Source organism: Labrus bergylta, chromosome 7 (genome assembly GCF_963930695.1).
Source record: "Labrus bergylta chromosome 7, fLabBer1.1, whole genome shotgun sequence".
Taxonomy (NCBI): Eukaryota; Metazoa; Chordata; class Actinopteri; order Labriformes; family Labridae; genus Labrus; species Labrus bergylta.
In genome coordinates this window covers 32551205-32573554 of record NC_089201.1, presented here as the reverse complement: position 1 = coordinate 32573554, position 22350 = coordinate 32551205, and the positions used below count along the sequence as shown (strand labels likewise).

Sequence of the window (22350 nt, the reverse complement as noted above, 5' to 3'; positions counted from 1 at the left end):
ACACGAGGCGAAAGGGCAACATGACAGCTGGCGGACGTAGTCACTAAACCTGCAGGACAGTTCTCATGCTAACTAACACATTGTTGGATAAATGTAAACTGTCTTCTGTTCAAGGTTTCCCTGTTGTAAAGATGTATTTATGCTAATTTTTCCACATTATCACTGATGTGCTGATCCAAAAGAAGAAAAAACGTTGTTGTGTGTGCACCTGTTTTTCGCCTCCGGGCACACAAGCAGCTTCCACCGCTCGCAGTGTTTGATGCGTTCGGTGACAGCTCCGGTCCACAGGGACGGAAGTTGGAACATTTGCAAAAAAACTTGACGTGAACAAAAGAAAGAAAAAGAGCAAGAAGAATACCGATTCATATCTTTATTAACAACCTATTAAAGAGGCACTTAGTGAACCACTCAAACAGCTTTTCAAGAGGCACTGCAGTTCCCTTTCTTCTCATTCTGATTCACTCTGCACATTATTAAAATAGAACTTTGACATGAAGCATGACACCAAAATAATCTACCTACACTTTTATACAATATAAGATACATACAGTATAAACAAGATGAAGCACCTTTTTGTTTGTTGTTCTAGTAAATACTCATCATAATGAAACAGTTGGAGTTACAGACACAGATGAGTGAGTTTGTGAATTGTGTGCGGTATTATCAGTGCATGGGAAGAACTCTGAATACAGGTCTTGGGACTGTGACATCCTCGTATGGACCTGAGTTTAAAAACAATGGAAGCTTTCCTAATCTTCTGTCGGCCCACATATGAAGTACTTGGATGGTTTTGACACAGTATCTTGAACAAACTACAGAGAAGCAGTAAAAAACAGTTGGATGAATGTACTGTAATCGCTACAGATCTCACGTTCCCTTCCGAGGACATTGGTATTCACATTACAATCGAACACAATGTAGCACCAGGAAATGTTTATACAAAAAGGCTAATATGATGAATTGTCAATGCATTACAGTAAAGTTAAAAAAAAAAAAAAAAGAATACAAAATGTAATATGTCAAAAGCATGTACTGAAGGTGCACAGACGATAGTCCAGGTCAGTTTGAAGATGTCATTTGGTCCTTTTTTAGCAGAAAGACTGAAACTAATAAGATCATGTTGTGAATGCAAAATAAACATGCATTTCTTTAAAGAGAATGTTTTAGATGTGTTTTCAAGTATTTCTTTTTTTTCTTTCCTCAAGGTAAATGAATTAGAATCTGTGAAGTGGATGATATCCAACAAAGACAAAAAAAAAAGAAAAAGACCAATGATTTTTCCAACCGGCATATTCATCTTTGATCCATAAATTCATATCTGCCGTTCGTCCTCACATTTGTGTAATAAAAAACACATGTACAAAGAAGACATTAAAGTGACTACGTAAGACTTACAGATAGCGTTTCACAGAAAAGAGCTGTGCAATCTTATTCACCATAATGAATTTAAAACATTTATAACTGTGAAATATACAGTCCCTTATTCACAGATCCATCTCCCCCCTTTCAGTTAATAGATTCTGACGTGTCCTTCCTTAAAGGAATCTTAAAGCTTGTGAGTTTTTGGCCAAACAGCTGGCTTAGGAGGTGGTTCTGGGACTCGGCGGTCCTGTAGGAGTGGCTCTCCATTGACCGAACCCCCATTTTCGGCCTTGATTTATTCAAAGAATTGTTAATGGGGACTGAAGTCATTTTAGAAATAGGGGGATGCAGAGGACGCCCCAAAGGTCCCTTTTTGGCTTTGAAGTCCCCGTTAAGAGGAGTCACAATCTCAGCTTTCTTACAACCGTCCAGCAAGCTTCTTTTAGACTGCAGGTTTGAACTCTTGCACTTGGAGACGATTTTGTTGCTAACAACATCGTCCCGCACCGAGGAAAGCACGGGGTAGTCATTGGGTCCGTCAGACTTTCTTTGCAGGGAGGGATTTGCACACTTGCTTGTGCGAAATTTCTTCTTGGCCCTGGAATCGACACCAAAGTTCTCCTGTGTAGCTGGAGAGGAAACCCTCTGCAGACCGTGGGGGGATTTCATGTCTTTCCTCTTCTTCTGTGGTCTCACAGATTCTTTGTCCTCGTTCAACACTAAAGCATTGGGGGGACTCTTGGAGTGGAGGGCGGGCGTTGAATCTGAAGCCTTTGTACCGCTTGTTGTTGTAGTAGTGTAGTTTTTAGTGTTGTCGGTCATTTTGGCTGGAGTGATTTTGTCTTTTGTGTGACTGCTACATTCCTGCTCAGCACCTTGAGATAAAGTCAGCTGTTTGCTGTCAGTATTTGAAACTTTTGTCGGGTGATGCTCGTCATCCCTCTGCTGCTCAGTGACATCAGCAGCTTTGTCATTCTTTGCCGACTCAGGCGTCGTTTGATTGTCCTTTAAGCTGACAAAACAGTCGTCACCGGGAGGTAGTGAACCTGCTTTTTCTGGCTCAGCTGTGTCACTTTCATCGGAGCCTTCCTTAACTCTAACAGCCTCCTCCTCCTCCGCACAAATATTCTCTCTCGACACCGACCATGAGGTCGTCTCTGCTCTAATGCAGACTGACTCATCCTCCTCTTTCACATCATACGGTTCAGCAATTGATTTTCCATTACCCTCTTTATCGAGAATGGGTGAGGTGTTTGGGTCAATTTCCTCTTTCTTTGGTGAAGCAGACTCTGAAGAGCTGCTGTGAATACACTTCTCAAGTTCTACAAGCAGTTCAGAGTAGTCCTCAGCCGTGTCCTCGGTCTTCACGTTTGGACTGTTTGTGTCACTGTGGTACTCGTTGGATACGGTCTGTGTGGAGTCGTCCGCTGTGGACGCAGAGACTTTTGAAGATGCTGTTTCTGAGTTTTGACTTAAGTGCAGGGAGCTGACGCTGGCGATGCCGCTGTCTGAACTGTTTTCCTGCAGACTGTCGGAGAGAATCCTCCTCTTCTTACTCGCCGGAGAGTCGCATTCATCTTCTTTGGCAGCGGACGCTTTGACTGGTCTGTAAACACCTCTGAATTTAAAGATTTTGTTCCCGCCCGACAGGTGTTTCTCCATGTGTCGATCAAACTGCTCCTTCTTGGAGAAGGTGTAGTTACAGGTGCTGCAGATGAAGGATTTCTTAATCACATGCATGACGTCGGCGCAGAGCTCACAGGTGTAGAGCGTGGTGTGTTTTGAATCAAGCTCATCCACCTCCTCGTGCGCCCTCTTCAGGTGGCCTTTGAGCTCCTGGGCCTCCTGATAAGAGACGGGACATTTGTGACACAGGAAGATCTTTTCCAAATTGTGAACCACTAAATGTCTTTGGAGTTTAAACGGCTTGGGGAATTGTTTCCCGCAGTGGTGGCAGTCTCTCGAGGGGTCTTTGCAGTTGGGATGCATCTCAACACTTTTAGGTGTCTCTGTTTTGTGGAGGACCTCGAGTGGGGTTAATGTGTTCTGCTTCCCGCCTGCTCCGCTGCTACTTTTACTTTTGGGAACTCTTGGCTCAGCCCCCTCTGAGTGTTTCGCCCCTCCCACTGCAGTGCTATCTGCAGCAGCAACTTTTTCCTGTTCTTTGGTAGCTCTGCTGGACTCTCTGTTGGCTTTGCTGGGGCGGTGCTGCATGATTGAGGTGATGAAGTTCTTCACGGCCGTCTCCTGCATGAAGCAGCCGGGAATGCCCAACATGGAGCCCTGGGTTTGACCTCTCCGGGCGAACTGAGTGGCATGCTCTCGCAAGTGTTCATTGTACATCCACACGTCTGATATCTCCTTCAAGCACATTCCACAGGTCCAGATACCCGTCTTGTTCTTGGCATGTTTCTCCCTCAGGTGGTCCCTCAGCTGCTCCCTGGAGCTGAACTTGCGTTGGACACACATGTAGCAGGTCGGAGGGGGGGAGGGGTTGTGGGAGAGTTTGTGAAAGTTCAGCTCGCCCAGGGTGAGGAACCAAGTGAAGCACACTTTGCATTTGTACTGCTTGTCTTTCACCTTCATCCTCCCGTCTTGCCTCTTCCTGCCTCGTCGCTCGGTTACTTTGTCAGATTTCTCTTCATCTCTGATTTCCTCGTCAACAGTTCCGATAGGCGGAGCCACTGTGATGTCTTTGTTGGGTTCAAAGAACTGAATCTCAGGAAGCTGAAATGTTGTGTTGATGTTCTGGATGTCGATGCTGTTGAAGGTTTGGACGTTGTCTGTGTTGCACGGCTCGACAGCGTAGGGGACGGAGGGCGGGGGCAGAGAGTAAGGTGCAACTGGGGCTTCTGGTTTGCATGTGCTGGGATTAGAGGGAATCACTGGGCCTGCATCAAAACCACTGAAGTCACTGGAGCCGCTCCATTCGATTGAAGATTTATCAATGGTGCTCTGAAGTGGATCTAAGAGGCCGAACTCTTTAGTGTTCTCACAAACATCCTGTTTGTCACTTTGTTGAACATCTGACAATGGTTTTGTGACGGCACTGTCAACAGGTTTGTCCTCGTATTCACAGCTCCTGGTCTGATTGACGGTGAACATTGGCTTGGCTTGGTTTTCCACGCATTGATCTTTATTGTGCATGAAAGTTTCAGAGGGAGGAACACTCGAATCAGGCGATAGTTTCTGCCTTTTACTTTTCTTGCCGTACACCCTGGGGCACTTTTTTCTCTTCGCCTCCTCGTCTCTGGGGAACAGCTGTGAGAACGTGGTGTCGTCGTCGAGCAGGGACTTCAGATCGGGACTCAAGCTGGAGGGAGGACTGAGAGGGGCAGGATTCAAACAGGCGACAGGATGTACCATGTCTGGAGGGCCACTCTTATTCTCACATTTTATCTCAACTGTCACTTTTCTCAGAATCTCTCGGGCGAGGATCTCTTGTGATTTTTTCTGTTCACACATTACTTCCACATTGCACAGAGACATTACAGACTCATCGTATTCTCTCATAATATCTTTTTCTACAGGTGCAGCACTTTCCAAAATTGCATCTGTACATACTTCCCCATTTGCCATCTCTGTTATGCTTTCTTGTGCATCAGTGATTTGATTAAGTGCCACAGTCCCATTAAGTACATTTAGTTCTTCTGTTGGGGCCTTTTTGACAAAGTTAACAGAAACAGAGTTGGGGAACGTCTCTGTTCCGGTTAAAGCTCGGTCAACGATTCCCACATGTTCCTTGGGAGATTTGTGTTGCTCTTGTATCCCGCTGCTTTTGAATTCAGGAGTTATAGCTTGAAGTATGTCTGTTTTTAATATATTCAAAAGCTCATCAGAGAACGGGTCTGGCTTTATGTTTGCCTCGCTGCTTTTGGTCTTCCTCGCCTTGTTGTTCTTGTTTGCTTTTTGAGGGTTTTGACGGCCTGTTTCATCCACCGCGACTGCACTCGTCTCAGATGCCATTTCCTCAAGGACCGACGCAGACTCTGCAGCTGTAGATATGAGAGTGCTTGTTGTCTCAGGCAGCCCGACTATTTTTGTTGGGCAACAGGTCTGTGAATCATCTTTATGTTCCTTCTCTGTAGTTTGCGATGCTTCATAAATAAGCACAGTCCCTTGATGGCTTGATGCTGTGCTCTGTGGGCCGATGTGTTTCACAGGTCTAACCGAATGTTTCATGGCTTTATGTCTTTTTAAACCTGGCACAGTCCTGAAACACATGAGGCAGATTTCACACATTACTTTCCCCTGTTGGGTGTTGTTTTGCGCCTTTTTGTGCGTCGTCTCTTTGGGTACTTGGTGCGTTGTTAAACACAGGCCGGACTCTCTTGTTGGAGGCTTCTCGGATGCGTCTGGCGCGAGAGGCATTAGTCCATTTTCACAGTTGATGATTGGCTTTGGATTGGGTGAAACTTCTGAAAGTGAATTGTCCTCAGCAAGAGAATCTAAAGTTTCCGCCTCAACCTTTTTCAAGATGACAGCATGAGTCTGCAAATGCTCAACAGAAGGTCCAACGGGAGTACCAGCTGAGGAGTCTTTGCCTTCGTTTTGAGGAGGAGGCAGACCCAATGGAAAACTTGTAAAGTCCAAACTCTGCTGGAGGACCAGTGGTTCATCTGATAAAGTCAGATTAGCTTCGGGGTCGGAGTTTAGCGATGCAGCTGTATCGGTGTCGGCTCCATTTTTGTGGAAAATCAGTGCAGGGTCAACACTCAGGACACATGGTTCACAGTCGTCTCTGGGACTCTGTTTGATGTTCTCTTCAAGTTTACTGGCCGGTGAAATTGCTATGTAGTTGTATTGATTTAATTGCGGCGGCTCGTCTGTGATGCTGATGTAGTTGAGGGGACTGAGTTTGAAGTCGTAAATTAGATCTCCCTTTCCGAGTTCGTCTGAGACACTTGATTGGTTTGCTGATCCGGGCACGGGCACTGGCAGTGGAGAAGAAATGTGGGTTTCAGAGCCAGGGATTTTACACTCAATTCCCAAGTCAAGGGGAGGCGGGATTATCAAAGAGTACTCCATCCCCGTTGTTGTATTTTGTTGTTTGTCATTGTTAACACCCTTTGTGCCATCTTCTTGGTTTATTGGGGATTTCATGTTTTGAACTGAGTTTTGGTCAACAGACATGTTACTGATATTGCTTTGTGAATGACATGAATCCTCTTCTCTGTCCCAGTCCTGCATGAGCCTCCGATCAGAGGTCGATAAAAGAGGACTTGCTGGTGTTGCGGTGTCGACAAAAAGACAGTCACTTTCCTCCACCTCTTCCCTGCATGGTGAGTTTTGGTGGCTTGCCATGAAATCGACAGGGAGATGCTCTTTGATATCCTGAACATCTAAAAGCTCCTCTTGTGTCTGAATGGTCTCAAAGGGAAGAGTGGTTTCAGGTTTGAGTGAAATCACTTTGCAGGAATCATCGTTATCGGACTGCGGAGCAACCAGCTGACCGGACCGGTCGTCCAGAAATGTTGAGCAGGGACTTTTGTTGTCTGTGTTTGTTTCCACAAGTATCGGACTGCAAGGCTGGTCTGAGGTGACGATCTCCATTGACACATCGATTGTTAGACTCGTGCTGTAGGTGTTAGCGGGGCTGCAGCTTTTAGAGGGAGACGATCCTATCAAATGATCTTGTTCACCTGTGTCAACAGTTATCTCCTCAATAACACTGACACCACTGTCACCAGAATTTGTTAAATCATCTGAGGAATCTGGATTGTTAGTGGATTGTTCTTCAAGTGACGACTCCATGATGTTTTTTGCGTTTTCACAAATGTCTCGACCGGTGGCGGGTAAAGCCTGTGATAAACGATGGCTCACAGATTGACCAGTAATTCCCTTCACCGCCTCTGCTACCTCATATTCATCCGTGGCTGCATGCTCTTGACCATCACTACTCTTCACATTGTCAGATGCATTACAGTTCCCGCCAGATCCATCCACCACATGTGGGTCAGGTGTCGCTGCACATAAACACAGAGCAGACTCAATTAAATCTCTGTTCTCGACTGTATCCTCCTCCGATGTGACTTTAGTCTCCTCCTTGCTATCGTTGTTTTCTGTGGACTCCCTCGGCTGTGATGAAATCGGCCGGTTTCCATCAACAGCGGGGTCAGCGCTGTTAGAGAGCGACAGCTGGGACTCATTCAGAATAAATTTAATATCATCCTTCCGTTCATTGATATTTGGAGGTGATAATGTACTCTCCTTCCCGGTAATTGCTTCTCTTTCACCGTCGTCTTCTTCTCTCTGAACCGCATCTTTTTCTTGACATTCAATTCCTTGATGTTGTTGACTTGTGAGAGAGGTGACATTTGGCTCCTCGTGTTCTGATATAATGGGCTCTTTTTTGAATATAGAGTCTGAAATCACCTCGAGGCTTTTCATGAGGTTTTCTGTGTATCTCTTCTGCTCCAAGATTTCCTCCTTTGTTTCTTTTTTAGCCCTTTTTTCCGCCTTCTGCTCCTCTGGTTTGTGGGCATGGCGTTGTTGTCGATTGAAAACTTGTGAGGCTGTTGCAATCAAATTCGGTGCATCATGTCCTTTTTCAGTAAAATGTTCAACCACCCCTCTGTCATCGCAAATTGGATTGTGGGGACTGCTTTGCCCGCCCATTAACTCGAACTGAAATGGACTGGCCCATGGTTCCGTAAAAGTCTCTGAAGGCAAACTGGCCTCTGGTGCTTCTATTGTTTGCACGGGGCAGCTCATATCCAGGCCAGCGGTTTCACTCCCTGACTCGTCGCTGAGACGTAAAGGTGAGAATTTGCTCATCTGCAGCTGCTTGGAGACACCCTCTGCTAGCAAGGGCGGGCTCTCCAGCCTCGTCGTCTGCAGCTGGTTCTCAAGCTCGTTCACTATTCTTTTTATCTCCAGCTCGTCCTCTGATGCACAGCTGTTGAGATTTGCACCGTAGTCAATTATTTTCTCTGGCAGAGACAAAGAAACATGATTATAATCTGCTTTCTTTTCATGCGACTTCCCAGAGCTGTCTTTGTACTGAGATATCTCATATGGTTGCACGGGGCTCACTATGAGGCTCCAGTCTTTTTGCTCCAGAAAGGGAGAGAAGGACGACACAAACTCCACCTTTTTGTCGTCTGTATTCTCCAATGAATGGAAACCGTCTTTCTGAATGGGCATGTCTGAGTAAAGGCCACTGTCGAATCCTCCGAGGTCCCCAAACATTGAAGACGTGTCAAAGGAGAGTGGGGATTTGATGAGCACTTGTTCCTGATCCAGGGGGTAGGGCATGAGGTGGAGTGTGTCTTTTTGTATGAACGGGCCTTGGCTTTCAGTTGGAGAGAGGCACACCTCGTCCATCAAAGAGGTGCAAAGAGTTCTCTGTGTGTCTTCTTTGTTGCATAAAGTTAGCGCTTCTTTCACCACACAGCTGCTGTCGCTCTGTTTTTCAGATGTGGCATCGTCTGATAGTTCTCTTCTTTTCTCCTTTGCCCTTCTGTCAATATTGAAATCACTTTCTTTGTCGATCATGGGAGTGTTTGAATTCACCTGTAGTGACTTTGTATCTGAACTGCTACACATCGTGGGTTCTTCTTTGGGGCTCAGACTGTGTGATCTCTGTGTGTTGACTCTATCTGAACTGACAGTATCTTCTTTGTAAGACTCGAGCTTCTCTCTTGATTTTGCTCTGTTGCATTTTTCAAGGTTTTTGTTCGTCTCTTTTGATTTTTGTGAGGATGGCACCGGATCATCACCTTCTAGATTTGAATGAAACTTCTTTGGATCCTCTGTGCTGCCTTTGCTATCAGGAGGAATTTCTTTGTTAGTGTTATACTTCTTGACAGATTTAGTGAACGTCAGCGAGAGCACGCTCGATTCTTTAGACGACTTCTTCGGGGAGGACTTTTCATAGGTTCTGTGCTCTGGAGACTCTTTCTTTTTGACTTCTGTCTTCCTCTCACAGTCCGAGTCAGTGCGGTCAGTGCTTTTGGGGCTGTTGATACAATCGCTCGAAACACTCACAGATGTGCTGAGTTCACTGCTTGTGGACGACCTGCTGCCCCTCCTCCTGAGTCTCTGGTGAGAACAGAGTTTCTCAGGCGAGAGAGAAACCTCCTCGCTTTTCTTCATCTCAAAACACTCTTTCGACTCGTGTCTCCACGCTGCCTGGTCCCTCTCGTTCCTCGCTCGCCATTTGCACTCTTTGGTGTATGTGTATTTACATCGACTGCTTTGATTCAGCCGCCCTTGGCTCGCTATCTTGACAGGTTCACACTCATCATCTGTGTCTGAGACGTAGTCGTACTCTCCAAACGCAGGGTTCTGCACAGTGGGAGTCAGCCTCTCCATCACCAGGGAGAACTGGAGGTTCTTGGTGCCTTTAACATGAAGTTTATGAAGCTTATTTTTCTGTTGAACTATTTTGTGAATAAGCTCTTTGCTCCAGGTGCCCCCTCCAGTGCTTTTCCTCTTGCTCTCCTTCACTGCAGTTCTTGAGATCGGCGATGTGGAAGGCTGTGAGGATGTTGACCCTCGAGGTGCATTGCTCTCCTGAATGCTTTTAACGCCACAACGCTTGGAAAACTTGCCAGACAAGAGAAACCTTTGTGCACTCGCGTTCTCTTCCTCACCCTTGCACAGTTTTCTTGACTCTTTCACTTTGCTGTCTTGTTCTCTCGTCTTCTCCCTCGAGGCGGTTCCTGAATTTTTATGAGAGACTTCCTTTTTGATGTTGATTTTCTCCTCTTTTTCTAAATTCAGAGTTATTTTCTCAAGTTTGCTTTCTGTGTTGTGTTTCTCTGTCTCCGGGCTCACAGCGTCAGAGTCATAGAAATACTTTCCCTGCGTGAACGACCTGGCATCATTTGCTACTTGTTTGTTTTTGCTCTCGTGGATCAGGGATTCTTTGGTTTTCATACATTGTTTGTTTGACGTCGCTTTAACAGTTGTGAGGTCGTCATCAGCGAATGCGTCGATAAAGCTGCTGTCAATCTCTGCATTGTCCGATTGATATCCCAGTCCGTTCAGGGCTTCTGTGATTAGGCTGTCTAATTTGGCATCCTCCATTTCTAGATCAGGGAGGGGGACCGGCAGGTTACCAGGACCAGAAAACAAGTTCAGCTTCAGCTGGTCATCCTTACTGTCTCCTTTAGTTTCAGTGTCAGATATGAGATCGCCATTTTTGTTGAGGCCCAACAGAGACAGGTGAAGGTCAGAAGGGCACCTCGACATTGAGACATTTGACACAGACGACACCGCTTTTGTGGCGTCAGCTTGAAACTTCCTGTTTTCCTCCATCTTTGATATGTCTTTTAGGTCATTTTGTGCAAACGGATGGTGACTGCAGTATTGCTTGTGGCCTAGAAATGAAGCCAGGTTATTGAAGTTCTGGTCGCACTGCTTGCATGTTAAGAGCACATCCAACTGGTCGAGATTCGCCGTGGCTAATGAGGTCGCTAACAGCTGATGTGCGGAGTACGGCGGCGGAGGCTGGTGATGCTCCACTCCAAAACTGTCCATGTAACCTTTGTTGCCATCCATGGCAGTCTTAGGAAGCGTGGTGTTTTGTAGGTAGCTCATAATGTTGTCTTTGGCTCTGTCCGGTGCATAGGTGTGGTTTCGCGGAGCGTCAGAATGAAACTGGTGAGAGGTCAGGTGATCTGACAGGATTTGTGTTTTGGGCTGGGACTGGTGATAAAACGAGTGAGGGGTCGCTGACTTTGACATGTGACTGTCCTCTGAGCTGATATCAACAGGACTGGTGGATGCTGGAGACAGGGAAGAACAGGTGCTGCTCGATGCAGGGTTATGAACCGGTGAGGGCAAAGGCGATTCATACGGTGACACCATCATGAGTCCCATTGGCGGGACCTGCAACGGAGAATAATTGTAGTTTCTTGAAGACGCAGCCGGAAGAGACTGGTTAACCCCGAAGAACACCGCCTTGCTTTTTGACTCACACACTTGTGCATGGCTCATCTCGACTTTAAACGTGGAGACAGTATTACCGCTGTGTTTGACACTCTCTTGTCTTTTGTTTGAAAACCCATCGCTAGTTCTACCGTTCAGGAAAGAGCTCGGGTTTTTGAGCGAGCTATGTTTAAGTGATTTACTGTCATCCTGCCAGTCAGTGGGGGCAACCATGTAAGACAATTTTTGAGAACTCATTTGCCTCGATAACTCGATTATTTTTTGGTTTGGCATGGCGGGAGTCGGCCGAATCTGCTGCCAGGGCATTCGATTATTTTTAGAGGGATTTTGCCTTTGGTCAAGCGGCTGGGTCTGAAACTGAAACTTGTCATTCATGTCAGTATACTGCATTGTGTTTTGGTTGGCTGTTGTGTATGCCTTACTAGTCCCCTCCCATGAGTTTGGTAACCTATTTAGAACCTTATTATTGATGTTTTTGTCAAAGGTTATTGAGCCTGTGTGCATGTTACTGACTTGAGGGTTGTTAAATGATTTGTTAATAAAGTGCCCTTGGGAGGCGGGGCCTTGGGAAGTATTTCTTGCATGATGCACACTTCCTTGAATGAGTGTTCTTTGGCTGGCAGCTGTGTCTTTAGAGTGACAGTTCCTATTACTCCCAGAAGTGATTGCTGAATCCCTACTGTCTCCGTGACCAAAAGCTTCTGTGCTTTCAGGTGGGGCGGTCTGTCCCCGCTCTGACTGCTGTGAGCTGGTGCCCGAGCTGTCGCTGCTCGCTGAATCCTCGCTCAGATTCCTGGGACACTGTATGGCGGATGCGACCCCTTGAATGAACTGAGACGGCGGGGGTTGAGAGTAACAGCCTCTATCCTCTGGCTGCTGTTCGTTAATGAACTGAGAACTGTTCTGAGCAATGTTTTGACCTTCTCCGGACGTAAAGGAAAAAGAGTTGTGGGACACATGAACAGACGAGTCTGTAAAGTCTTGAGATTGGGTGTTTTGTTCACATGGAAAAGAGTCAGAGGTCGATTCTTCCAGGAAATTATATCCATATTGAAACTGAGCGGGCACAAATGCACTTGCCTTATTAGCTTCTGTAAGGGCAGTGGATTTTTGGGATGACACCCCATAGTTAGCACCGTTAAAAGTTTTTTCAGGAGACTGCCATGTGTTAGAGCCACTCAGCTGAAAGTCAGCAGGAATCAGCTGACTGCCCGGCTGTGCACTGTTGAGCTCCATGGATGCAGCCTGCTGCTGCTGTGACAGGGGTGGATGTGGATGGGTTGACGTTCCACTTGAGGAACCTAGCGCCTGTGAGGTATAGCTTGGGGAGGTGAGGTTAGAGGGGGCGTCTTGGAAGCACCGGCTATAGTTAAGCTCTTCTTGTTGGAGTTCGGCCTCCCTCTCTGGTATACTGGGAACGTGGAATCTGTAGCTGCCCGAAACTGGGCCGCGGCTGGTCTCCAATTTCTTGGGTGGCAAAACCTTCTGCTGTGGGTAGGCGATACCGATGTTGGGGTTGGAGCGTGGATTTGTAATGCTCAGTCTGTACAGCTGCTGGGGGTTGCCACGCTCTGTTTTTCCCGACCTCTTTCCCTTCTCCCGACTGCGGCCCTTTCCACTCGGGGACTGGGGGCTGCCTTTCCCACTCGACCAAGTCCTGTCACTGGAAAACTTTGATCGGTTCTGAAGTGACCTGAAGTCAATCTTCCCTGCCTGCTGCGGCCGTATGACAGCTTCTCGCTGCTGAGGACAGTCCCTTTGCTTCTCTACTTTTTCAGCTTTGGCCTCAACGCTGCTGGCTCTGGACTCAGTCCCTGTGCTTGCAAAGTGCTTTGAAGACTCCTTTGTGGCTTTGTCAGTCTGTGGTTCCGGCGCCGTCCCCACATCCTGCAGTTTGAACTCAGGGTCCAGCTCTTTGACAGCATGCAATTGCTGAGTCTCTCCTGCCATGGTGCACAACGCTTGCTGTGAAGGCCTTGTCCTCAGAAGTGCAATCTGGGAGACAAGGGCATCGTCTTCTTTGAGGAAGAATCAGTAAAGGTCCAGTGGCAGGAACTGCAGGGACACGGCTGCTCGCTGCAGGCTCATCTCTTCACTTTCATTGTGAACTGCTGATCTGGCACCAGAACAGAGCACACCTGCCAAGGGAAAGAGAAAAGAGAGGTTCAGATGACAAGCTTACTTTATCAATTAAAAAAAAATGTGATTATAATGTGTGCTTTTCAAACTCAAATGGGACAAAATGAATCATCAATGCTTGTACGCCATTATACAACACCATAAATTACCATAAACCCCCCAATTAAAAAAACCCCACTATTAACACTGTAAACACTGTTAATTTATTTATTCTGCTTTTTTAAGATAATAATGGCATTCAATTTGTGATCATTGTGTAAGTATTAGAGTAAAAAAGGTATGTTCAGAGGATACATTTAAAACTCATGAATAGGCACAATTTCAATATTCCAGTTTCTACCAGCAGAGAGCGCTAGTGCAACATTTCACAGTGGTGCTGTCACACTAAAAAGAACGAGTGAACTCAAAAGAGAGTTCTAAAACACTGCCAAACTCATACTCACTCATGGAAAATACTCCAAACAATTAACATCAACCTTCCTCACAACAATTAAAAGACACTCTAAAAAAAAAACGCAAATACAATTTAATCTGGGCATTGCAACAACTGACGACTAAAACATCACAGTCAAAATCCTGGACAAAAAACAGCCCCACAAGAAACCAGTTTTGTTGAGGCTTACAACACTACAAGGAATGAGAAAAAATATAGTTTGTGGATCCAAAAAGGCACTGCCAGTAAATGAATCACAGACTTTTTTAAGAGCAGGGACACAATGCCACAGTGTTCTTTTGCTACATGGGGCTGCAGGTTTAGATCATGGAGGAATATCAGGGATTAGTCAGTGAGCTATTAAGACAGTGAGAACTGTGGGCACACGCTCACTGCCTTCTCTTAGGCATCCCAGACACAGTTCCACTAGTCCCAGTTTTACTTTGGCCCTACTTGGCCCACTTCTTTTGATTTTGAGGTCAGAATGGACGAGACTGTAATTGGACTGAGTATGGCATATTATTTCACTTTACCAAATAATTTGCAGGCAAATTCAATGTTCTTTTTATGCCCTAGCTGTGTAAGTCAAAAATCTGCATGTTGCGGTCAGCGTTACAGTTCATAACCTCATATGAGAGGATTGAGGATGCATTATGTGTCCCAGCTGATGACATGCAGCCCCAAAGGGTAAATGTATTCAGTGTGCAGAGTCAGGGCACCCTCACAGGCTCAGGGCCTGAGGATGCAGAGATCAGATACGATTGTTTGGCCTGCGGCATTGCATCTTAAGGAGCTATGTTGACAACCACAAACCAGTAGCAAATGTGTCAAGATACCAAGTGACAAATGGAATAGTGAGGTAAGACTCTCTACCTTGTGTTTCCTTGTCTCATCCTCTGGTAAACCTCTCGGAGGTATTTAACAGGATGGGGAGGAGGCTGAAGGCTGAGACCTGGCTGAGTTGAGGCCTGGTTGTGAAAAATCACATCCCCTCTACAGCTCCAGAGAACCTGAAAGCCGGAGTGTCTGCAGCTACCTCTGCATGCACCAGTTGGGGAATCTGGTGTTAATGGCCCTGCCAGCATCTCCACCAGGAAGTGCTTGATCCAGTTTTCCCAGAGTCAACAGTCACAATCATACATTATAGACCCAGTTGTATTTGCCCAGACTGGCCGTTGAGGTATGAGGCTGCATGAGGATGAATGCCTTCGGGCAACTAAAGAAGAAATATGAGGATCACAGGGGCCTTACAGAAGTAGCACCAAAGCCTCAGCTGTCAGTTTACAAAGAGTAAGGGTTCATTTATATCCTAACAAATGCCTTGTCCACTTCCCCTTCAGCCCCGAGCAGCTCAATAACTTCTCCTTTGCACCAACCATCACATAAGCCCAGAATTACTACACACACAGATTTTATGAACATCAATCTGCCAATTTGGTGTTATCTTTGGTTTTCTGACTTATTCAGTTTTATCTTCCAAAGAATAAGTTGCTCTTGGACTGCACATAAAGACAGTGTGGTGGTGAGAGAATTGCAAGCTGGGCAAAAGTAGATATCAAATCCTGGGTGACTGGTCTATATTTTGTTCTATAAAAGTGTGTTTTAGTGGAGTTTTACAAGTCAATTAAGGCAGCATGTGTGTGTGTTTGTGTGTGTGTGTGTGTGTGTGTACTTTGAGCCTCCTGTCAAATCACCAAGTTTCTAAAGCAGTGGTGCCCCATATAGCATCACCACAACACCACCCTGATGCCTGAGACTGCTGAGTGATGAAGAAATGGTGTGTTTGTGGTGTAGGAGCATGTGTGTGTGACTACCTAACTAGACCAAAACTGGAGAAAACTCAGAGGTGTTCATTATTTACAAGTGTTGGTTTCAGTGAGGAAAGGTGCTCGAATGAAAGTCAATTTCCTGAAAGTCTTTGTTTCCTGTCATTTCATGCAGGATGTATGTGGTGTTGGTTTGAGTGAAAATCTGCGTCCGCTCGTCGCTCGTGCCTTAAGCATTTAAATGCTACTGCAATTTTCTGTTTTCCAAGAGCCCTGAGTAAGCTCAGTTAACTTGAGAGACTACAGGCTCAGCATCTTTGCCTCTGAGCTATTCAACATGTTTGTTGATGTGTGTGCGCTGTAACGGGATAGCACCCAAAGGTGGCTAAAAGAAATGGTAAAAGCAGACTTTAGCAAAGGGTGGGCAATCGTAACACTTGTCAGATCTCGGACAATGACTCTCCAGAGATGCAACGCATTACTGGAGCCGAGGGAAGGGGCAGCAGCAGGCCGAGCAATCCATTTCTACAAACAATGGCTCCTTTTATAATAATGGCAATCATCAACTGGCATTAGGAGAAGCTTCCCAACTTGTTCAGTTTTTCCAGATGCCTTTTCCCTGAAATATCACCAAACAGTGGTCTCAAAGATCACTGAGACAGAAGACAGGAAAAGATGAGGAGAGATGAGATCAGAGGTGGTGGAGAGGAGAGGAGTGGAGAGGCGAGGAGAGGAGAGGAGTGGAGAGGCGAGGAGAGGAGAGGAGAGGAAGAGGAGGAGAGGAGAGGAGAGATGAGGAGAGGAGAGGAAGAGGAGAGGAGAGAACAGGAGAGGAGAGGAGGGGAGAGGAGAGGAGGGGAGGGGAGGGGAGAGGAGAGGAGGGGAGGGGAGAGGAGAGGAGGGGAGAGGAGAGGAGAGGAGAGGAGGGGGGGGGGATCAGGTGGCAGAAAGAAAAAGCAGTCTGACTGCTCTCCTCACACCTCTCCCAGCGTGACCGGTCCAGCAGAGGGGAATGCAGTGAGAACGGCTGGCCCAGTCCCACGCTGGGGCGCGCCGCCAAAACCTCAGTCAGCGTGCCTGCTACTCTTCTGTATTTTTAGAAACATCCATTATGCAAGCAATTTGCCTTTAAGATCCCTGCGTCCATTCAAAGGCACACATAGGAGGAGAGATATGTTGAGTAATGTGAGGAGGGCCCTGCCATGCTTTCACAACTTCACCACCACACAGTAATAAGAGTAATAACAAACACTGCTCTAAATGTGGAAGTGTTAACAGCAGTGGCCAGTCAGCGGTTTACAGTTCTTTTTCAATTTATGATTTACACAGAAAAGATTAATGATTCATTTTTATGCTGATAATATTTTGTGAAAAGGAGATATTTAAAGATGCAGGAGAACTTCAAATGAAACACAGTACTGAAAGAGGCTCGTTATAGTCGTGCCTTCCTATACCTCCACCAACCCCCCCTAAACTCCGCCCCCTTTACCCAATGTGGTTAGCTGCACAGTGGGGATGATGGAAGGAGTGTATGTGTGTGGTGTGTGTCTGAGTGTCTCAGAATGTGCATGAATGTGTGTGTGTGTGTAGAAGGGGGGTTTTGGTGTGTAATTCCAGAGGCTACCCATACCCCCCCCCCCCCCCCCCCCAAGTTTTTCCTCTTTCGCAGACGAGTTTAAACTTTTATTTATTTATTTTCTAACCACTGGATTTTGGACTCAGCCTGTTTCCATATTGCTTACCACTGCATTCCACAAACATGATGGAATCTCAGCTCGAGAGTGTTTAAAGGTTATTTTTTCCCTTTTTTCTCCATGCAGGTCAACGGAACATTACCTGTGTGGCTTTGCACACAAACGAGGTTAAGTGTGATAGACTGAATAATGACGGAGCATTACAGGATATTACTAAAAAAAAAAAAGGGCAAGCTAGACAAAATGTTCCTGCGTCCTACTTCTAACCATGATAACCTGATCCTTAATGGACAAAATCTGACTTTGGGGGTTTGATTCCCCCTGCATTCCTTTTTTTCAGCATATCAATATTTGCTTGTCCCCACGTCTGCCTCGGCCAAAGTATCTGGTAGCCTTTCAAAATCAGCAGAGATTTATTAAATGGATGGAATAAGACATTGCATTCATTAACGACGGCCCTCTGTGACCCCAAACTTCACTGTCGTTTCCACGTCTGAGGCTAGACGTACTTTCAATGTTCCAATGAGACCTAACCAAGACGTGGTTTATGCGCACACTTGGAAACATCGCCTCAGAAAAAAAGCTCACACTTTCTGGCTACAAATATAAAGATAATACGAAGGTAAGAGGAACTTGATTAATGTTTTCTTTCCAAACCACGCTCCTTAAGAGGCATCCTGAAGTTTCAGTTGTTGAACAAAGGAGTGCCATTTTTAATCTGGGGGAAAATATTGAATCTTGATGTGGTGGACAGACCCCCCACACACACACATAAACAAGAGGTGAAGGGTGACACACTGAAGTCTTCTGTTCAATAGTATCTGCCACACACTGCAGCTAAATTACACATTTTCATTCTAATTGTACCACATAATGCTCTATGACAAAACTCAACAACATACAACACCAAATCACTGTATACAGTTTTAAAAGAAGTCTTAAAGAACATTATCTACGGAGAAACTTTAGTCAGTACTGATAGGACTACTGGGCCTTTTTGTTTTGTGTAACCATGTTATGTCTTAGATGCTGTAAATCAGACGGAGCCTCTGTGTTTGTCTGTTTCCTTTGGGTTTTTTGTTCATTTATGTCAATTGTCTATTATTTTTAGTTATTGAAGAAATGTTGTGGAGTGTTTGTGTCGTGTGAAAATAATAATATATAATATGAATTTGTAAAATGTATTGTCACAATATAAACTGCGGACCCCAGGAAGAATAGCTTCTTGCTATGCTGAAGCTAATGGGGATCCAAATAAAACAAACAAACAAACAAACAAACAAACAACAGAGTCTCACAGTGGATTCAGATATGAAATCGAAACACATCCCAAAGAAAAAACAGCTGTGACTATGGATGTCACATGTTGTCTCCTTTTTTATCTTCATTCTTTCAGTTCACATTAAAATATATGAGTGAAATTCTTCAAGGAGATGAAAACTGGTAATGCAAAATCACACAATATATAAAAGAATGTACCTTTATATACACAGAAGAAAATGTTTTTGTGTTTATGTAATTGTGTTTTCTTTGCAGTTTTCCAGGTATTCAGTAGTTTCTTCAAGCCTTCCTCAACAGGCTGCCATTGATGGTTCTCTGCTTTAGGAAACGTTTCACAGAGGAAGCTTTTTATTTCTGCAGGAACTGCATGTTTAGCTCCATTAACATTCACATATCGTCTACCTCGAGAAGCCAGAGGCGGTGAGACGACACACGAGGAGACTGGGCCTGCAGAGGCAGAGTTACAAACTTCAGTGTCAGTGGCCTCGGGGAGCTTAGCCCCGGTCTAAGTGACCCGTCACCATTCCTCCCATGAATCAATGAGCGAACGCACCTAAGACAAGGAGCATGCACAGGCAGGCAGGGCTGTAGATTACTGTGTCCTCGTGTTTCTCGTGTCCCATATGTTTTGACAGAAGCTTTTTTTATTCTCATGCAAAATGACAAAAAACAATAAATTAGCTGACAAAAATTGCTCCTATTTGTTGGGAATAACTCCAGTGAAGTCCGGTGTCAAATGAGTTGGCTAATGGTTTTTACAGGTGGCATGAAGCGGGTTCTTCACAGTAAGGCTAATGATTTGAGCAGCCAGGAAATTCTATATTCCTCTGCAAAAGAAGAAAAATGCAAACCCACCAGCATCTGGAATTTGAAGCTTCTCATGTGTTCTTGTGAAATAAATTATTAACAAGTAAAGATAAAAATTATGTTAATCTTGATAAAATACATGCGACTTCCTGGATCTATATATGGCGTCACTCTCAGAGCCCTCAGGGTCGATTAGCCTTGCACACTTTGACCCTCTGCTGAATGCTTTTCATAACAAACATTGAAGAGAAAGAATTATCGGCTCTTTGCCCTTTGAAGTGACATTTGGGAAGAATGATTTCAAGGTGTGAATCTGAGAGGAGAATGTCAGGATAAAATTTGTTTGGTCTAAACTCTAACATACCTGCACCTTTCACCTTCAGGTAAGCCCTCTGCTTGTACGTCTTGGACTGACTTTTCTCTGTATACATCTCCAGACAAGAGGACAGACAGTCGAGTTTCAACATGTGACTGTGGAAGGGGTTTTCCTTAAACCTCGAGTAAGTAAGGTACATAAACGCACCACACATCAATGCCAAATGAAACACGCTAATTCTCATGAAATACAGTTTCTTCTGTGCGAGTGCAGAGCACGCAGATATACAAAAGCACTATTTGTGAATGAACCTTCGGTCTAAGTTCATGTTTGCAATTAGGAAAAAAAAAGGAGAGTGTTTCAGGTTTGACATGAATGTACTGAGTGCGTGTGAGTTGATGTGAACACTCAATTGGGTATAATTGTATATATGTGCGTCTCTGTGACTGTGGGTGTGCGGTACTTAAGTGTGCAAGTGCTTTCATGTATAATTCCAGTTTACATTGTGCAGTTTGTTCGACAGGCTTTTATAGAGCAGCGGGTGTAATGTTACTTTCTCAGCAGCAGTGGATGAATAAATGTGATTTTATTTTTTATTTAACCAGGAAAGAAACTCATTGAGATTAAAAAATCTCTTTTTCATGAGTGTCCTGGCCAAGACAGGCAGCCAAACATTTACAGAGTTTCACACAGACAACGAGCAGCCAATCTTTCAAATACAAAAATACATTAAAAGACACAAATTACAAATCCAAACAGCAAAATGTTTGTCAAAAATCATCCACAAATACATCAGGGAGAACATCTACAGCCAGATGTATCCGCCTCCACGTCATTTAACTTCCTCTTAAAAGCATCCAACGAGAGAAGTTCAATAAGTTTCAGCTCTTTTTGTAATTCGTTCCAAGTAAAAGGAGCGGAATCAGACTTTGGAACAGACAGTAAGAAAAGGTCCTGACATCGAAGATTATAAGACCCTGTACTCTTCTGACTGATGACGGACAGAAGGTACGAAGGAAGCAGACCTAAATTAGACCTGTAGATTAAAGTAGGCCAATGTTTAAGTCTACGTAGGGTCAAAGGAGTCCATCCAACACGTTCATACAACAAACAGTGATGAGTGAGGGATTTCAAATGTTGAGTCAAATGTAACGCTGTCTTATGTCACAGACTGGCACTCAGGCTTTAAATCAAAGTGAAAGCAAACTTCTGACAGGCTGTGATTCACTTTATACAAACTTGGCACCAGGTTATGTGTGATTAAAGGAACAGGTCGTAAATAATACAGAGCCGGTGGTCTGTAGAAAAGAATAGGGACGTATCCCTTTAGTCGTTTCTCTCCTTCAAACCACAGTGTGACATGCATCATACTGCTTCTCTACCACTTTTCTTCCTCTTGTTTCCTTTTCTTTCTTTCCTTTTTTTTTATTTCTTTCTCCTGTCCACTCACATGAGAAAAAAAACTCTCAAATTTGGCATGAGGTCACGGGGACAGAGGGGGCAGGTGGGCTTTAGCGTGAGGGGAATACAAAAACATTTGAAGAAAGTTTGGCATGAATCTAAAGTGGAGGCAGTCACGGCGTAATGCCAGAAGCAACACGGCTAATTTGAATAATAAGATGATGAGCTGGAGTTATTGGAAGTTAAGTGTTCTTGGGCAGGATGGAGTACTCTATTGGTCCAAATTAAAGACACATGAACACATGGGATGGTCTTATATTTGGGGCCTTTATCTGTTCACAACATTAGAAGTGTCACATATAGAGCACCACAGGAATGAGTCCTAAAACCAGGAAGTAAGTTAGCATGTTAGCGCCATGGGGTCTAACGTCTAAACGTCAACGGGGATTTTGAATGTGTTTGTGGTTAGACTCCTGAAATAAGGTCTGTGGTTAACACAAGCTGAAGAGATGTTGGTGTTTTGTTAGAGCACATAAACTATGTTAGGTAATACCTCCACTTGTGAAGTTTGAAGTTTTTACTTGTCTTTAAAAAGGCGGTTGCTAACAAGCGGCTAAATGTGACTACAGTGGTTGTCGGGGTCATTAAAGGTCATCACGCCGGACACAGAGGGCGGGAACTCTCTCACTAGTCGGAGATGTCTCCTGTAGGTTTAATCTTTAGGTTCAGGTGAATATTATGTTAGTAAACTATTTATTAAACTACGTGGATTAGTTTATCGGAGATCGTCTGAAGCATAACGCTAGTGATGTCACAATCATCCCACCGTGGTGTAGTTAGCTTGTATCATAACGTTAGCTTTTTACTTCTGTCGGCCGCATTAACTCTTCAAACATCATAAAAATGGCGTTCATCTGTGAAGATTATCCTGCTGAACAAAACGCCTACGCTTCAGAAACGTGTTTAACACAGAGATTATTTATTAATGATCCAAAATCCAATGAAAACATCCCAGAGGAGGATTAGACCCCATGGAGATGATACTTCAGGGTTGGCCTACAAAAATACTTCATATGGTTTGTTCTCTTTAGGGAGTGTACCACCACTGTAGAGGAAACCCTACAGTGGTGTTTCTGCTGTGTGACAGCCTTCTGTGTTTTATTCAATACGTTTGTGTTAGCATTATTCAAAATGTTGTTTTTTTAACAAAAACTAGTCATGAAAATGGAGGCTTGTCTTATAATCAGAGTCCCT

General features: G+C 44.8%; 1 protein-coding gene across 2 annotated transcripts in view; it reads right to left on the bottom strand.

Moving 5' to 3' along the window:
- Positions 1–355: 355 nt before the first annotated feature.
- Positions 356–22350, bottom strand: part of LOC114921856 (zinc finger protein 469) — a 225333-nt gene continuing 203338 nt past the window's right edge. For both annotated transcript variants that reach the window (XM_065957405.1, XM_065957406.1), the window contains one exon: positions 356–13397. In XM_065957405.1, coding sequence (XP_065813477.1) covers positions 1507–13209 — 11703 coding nt within the window. In that variant the 5' untranslated portion in view covers positions 13210–13397 and the 3' untranslated portion in view covers positions 356–1506. The remainder of the gene's footprint in view (positions 13398–22350) is intronic.